Source organism: Bipolaris maydis, assembly GCF_028858645.1.
Source record: "Bipolaris maydis strain C4 unplaced genomic scaffold PSV08scaffold_9, whole genome shotgun sequence".
Lineage (NCBI taxonomy): Eukaryota > Fungi > Ascomycota > Dothideomycetes > Pleosporales > Pleosporaceae > Bipolaris > Bipolaris maydis.
Genome location: NW_027093865.1, coordinates 1,850,091 through 1,853,815, shown reverse-complemented (window position 1 = coordinate 1,853,815; position 3,725 = coordinate 1,850,091). Strand labels below are relative to the sequence as shown.

General features: G+C 45.9%; 1 protein-coding gene across 1 annotated transcript; it reads left to right on the top strand.

The window, feature by feature from the left end:
- Nucleotides 1-1,269: 1,269 nt before the first annotated feature.
- Nucleotides 1,270-2,312, top strand: PSV08DRAFT_182709 (uncharacterized protein; the record flags this gene model as incomplete). The annotated part of the gene is made up of 4 exons (XM_014217307.1): nucleotides 1,270-1,350; nucleotides 1,447-1,554; nucleotides 1,609-1,982; nucleotides 2,036-2,312. The coding sequence occupies 4 exons, from the start codon at nucleotides 1,270-1,272 to the stop codon at nucleotides 2,310-2,312; spliced, it is 840 nt and encodes a 279-aa protein (XP_014072782.1).
- Between the last annotated feature and the right edge of the window lie 1,413 nt (nucleotides 2,313-3,725).

Here is a 3,725-nt window from a genome sequence, read left to right as displayed (position 1 = left end):
TTCCTCTGTGGCGGCCATTTAGTACAAAGTCCAAGCCTATCCCTGTGCAGCACTTAACTTATACCTGGTACGCTCTTATGATAGCCGAGGTGGCTACGACCATTCATACTACCCCCACCCCGTGTCGCGTGTTTACCTTGGGTAATACCATGGCTATTGTCCGCATTGCATTATTCCGAGCTTACTACAAGCAAAGATTACGCTGAAAAGAGCACAATCAAGTCGCCGACTCCGCCATTTCAAAATCAGTCTGAGTGCCTACTGCAATTCTGCTACACAGCTTCAATTTTCAGTGGGGGATACGACTAGTTCGGAGTGGAGACATATCTTCTTCCAGCATTCGCATTCCTATCTCCTGCGCTCTGAGCACGCGATGCAAAGCTGGAAGAAGATATATCTCCACTCCGGGCCTTGATTCAACGATAATAGTGTCCCAGGCAAAATAGCTCGCAACAAGCATAGGAAAGCTTACCTATGCGGATCGGGTTCTAGAGGCGTCTGACTCGGTCATTGGTGTAGACTTAGTCCCTTACTACTTCCCGAATGAAAGCAGAATGACTCGTCCGCGATCGCGAGGGTGTGGCTTCCAGGACCTAGATCCTGTTCGCTAGTTCTATATGCTGAGGCAAACCAAAATGCTTTGGGCATCACGGAAAAATTATATATCAAAGCACCAGTTTATGACCGCTTTCTAGATGGCGTTAAAGCGCACAGCATCTAACGCACATGAGTCCATTGAGGCCAGCGTTCGAAAGGGTGTGCAGTCATGTGCCCGAGTCAGCCAAGGAGATTGCGTGGCGCCTAGGCAATTCCGTGTGGCGTTAACATTCCGCTCACCCTGACGCCACTGGTGGTCTTACGTAGCGTCTCCAAGCGCATGATTCTGTTTTTATTGGCTGCACCCCGTGCAAGGAATTTGGCTGGGGCAAAGCAACCACATAGCGCAGGCCAATGTAGAGGGCATATCCAACGAGCCGCATGGAAAACAATATAAGGTTTGTACCTGCCCTTTTTATCGTAATGATATTCGGGCGTGTAGATCGATTCATGGTCCACGAAGCTAGCACCATGCAAGTTTCACGAGCTAAGCTAGGGGGTAAATGATGCTGCCCGGCATACAAGCGTCCCCATGATACCAGCCTTCAAGAACCCACAATCTCGCGGGTAGCCGTAGGGGACTCCATAGCACAAATGCTGGCAGATGTGAACGAGAACTATGCCTGGAGGGTGATAGTGGTGGCCACAGTTTGTTTGGTAACCTCGGTCGTAATGGTGGGTTTACGAGGCTATGTTCGACGCAAGATCCTCAGGAATTTGGGCCTCGACGATTGGTTTCTGTTAACAGGGCTGGTATAGTTCCTCAACCTTTGATAGATGCTATTCACTAACAAATCTAGGTTGTTTATATTGTATGCATTGGTCTGTGTTTAGGTTGTAAGTATATAGATACACGGTCGCTTTCAACATTACCCTAACCATTATAAAGCCATACGATATGGACTGAGTCGCCATGTTCACACTACCACTCTCCCAGAGAGATCTGAATTTCTCAAGGTCTGTCAACTCCCAGTGCATTGGGGTCACCGCTGACATATTGTTATGCTGCAGATTATGTGGGTTACGTCAGTTATGTACGGAGCGCTCATAATGATACTCAAGATCACTTTCCTTTTGCAATACCGTCGCGTATTCCCACTCCCTATTTTCCAACAATTATGCGACGCATCTCTTGTTTTTATTGCCCTCTGGGCTACTGCTGCAACGTTGGGTTCTTTACTCAACTGTCCGCCTATTAAATTGAACTGGGATCCTTTACGGTACAAAGACTGTAAAGAGCGGTTGAGATTCTGGTACGCAATGGGCATCCTGCACGTTATCAGCGATGCGGCCATTTTCGCCATGCCTCTGCCGCTGCTGCAAACATTGACTTTGCAGAGACTCCAAAAAGGAGTGCTGATGGGAATCTTTTCTCTGGGTTTCTTGTAAGTCCCGAGTCTCTTGACGATATTTGACGGTGAACTTATACCAGTTCCAGTACTTGCGCCATCTCCATTATTCGCCTTACTACGCTTCGATCGTCCACTATGAGCGATGATCCAACCTGGGCTATGCAGAATACAGTATTATGGTCAACAGTTGAAGTCGCTTGCGCCATTATTTGCGTTTGTATCCCGACTTTGAGGCCTCTTCTACGGCGATGTACAGGATGGCAGAAGCATTCTAACGATATAACCGAGTTAACACCTACACCAAGATTAGAAGAAGAGGGCGGAGAATTCGCAGAAACCAATATAAAAGGAGTTAGGATTTGAACTGAGATTACCTCTAGTAGACGAAATATAGGATATGCATCTCATCTTAACATGGACAATAACTATGCATTAACTTTTATCATTTCAGGATGCCACCTGGCCAGTGTTCTTTACCTTTTGAAACTCTCAAAGTAAGATCTATTACAGTTGCTTAATTTCCTAGCTATCGTTCTGCAGAATTGTAAGGGGTAACTATTCATCACAGATATGTATTACAGCACCACCAACCATGACACCTACCCGATTCTTGGCGACACCTACCCAACCCCAATCCCAAACCCTACCCATTTTCCAGCCTATATATATATATATATAGGGGTACTAGTGCATTATAGATTCTTTTGAAATTTCCATACGCTATCTCTGCTTTATGCGCATTGGAGTCATTTCCAGCTCCGCGTAGTAGGATTAGCGCAGACTATAAGTGAGTGCCATCGATACCGATCGCGCAATTGAGCTAATCAAAATAATTATTGAATGAGCGTACCCGCTTCCTCGTCGTGCACAATGGTAGAATCCTCGCTAAGCGCGGATCGGTTAGGGACCCTGACTGTTATGGACAGAGAGTGAGGGTGTAGAAGGTACGAGTGCATAATGCCTACCTAGTGGTGGGATCACACCAAACCCTGCAGCTGATCGGGTGGAAGCGATTGAGATATAAGTAGAAATATTCAAAGAACTTTTTTATATTGTGGTGTGTAAGATACCTGCCTAGTCTATATTAATAGAACACGTGACTTAAATTCACATAAGTAGTCGACATGCAATTTGGTGTTACGTGTAAACGCGCTTAGCACAACGTTACAATAGTACCGTCAAATAACAGTTTACTACTATGGGAGCTCACTAATTGTATCTTCCAAAGCCGATCGTCCGTGCAGCTACGACTGGGCCGCTCCACCTTAAATTAGTTGGTCAGCCCAACGGAACGCCAAATGCTAACTACCTAGTGAAATTAATTCTCGGAAACACTAAAGGTCTCAGGCCTTTTCCCAACAGTGGGCCTCGGTCGCGGGCAACTGATTGGTCACTATCTGAGTGCTCAGCTAACACAGAATGACTCATATTGAATCATGTACTAGCCACCCATTTTGCATAGTAGGTGTAGTTCGTACTTCATCGACCTGTGAGCTGGAGATGCTATTCTTGTACTATCAGCAGCTTCACGACGTAATTACAACATATCAACACAATATATACCGATAAAGTACAAAGAGAAATAGAGGGAAGGAAATTATTTCAACACTTGTGTTATTGAATCACGTTTGAGCTAGTTAACTTGGTCTTCAGCATGGCGCCGTCTCAGTTGTATTCTCAACTATACAACCTGGGTAAGAAGCACGGTGAAGGCGACGACATTTAAGCATTAGGAGCCCGGACGCGAAGCATGACTGGGGCCACAACCCACTCGTT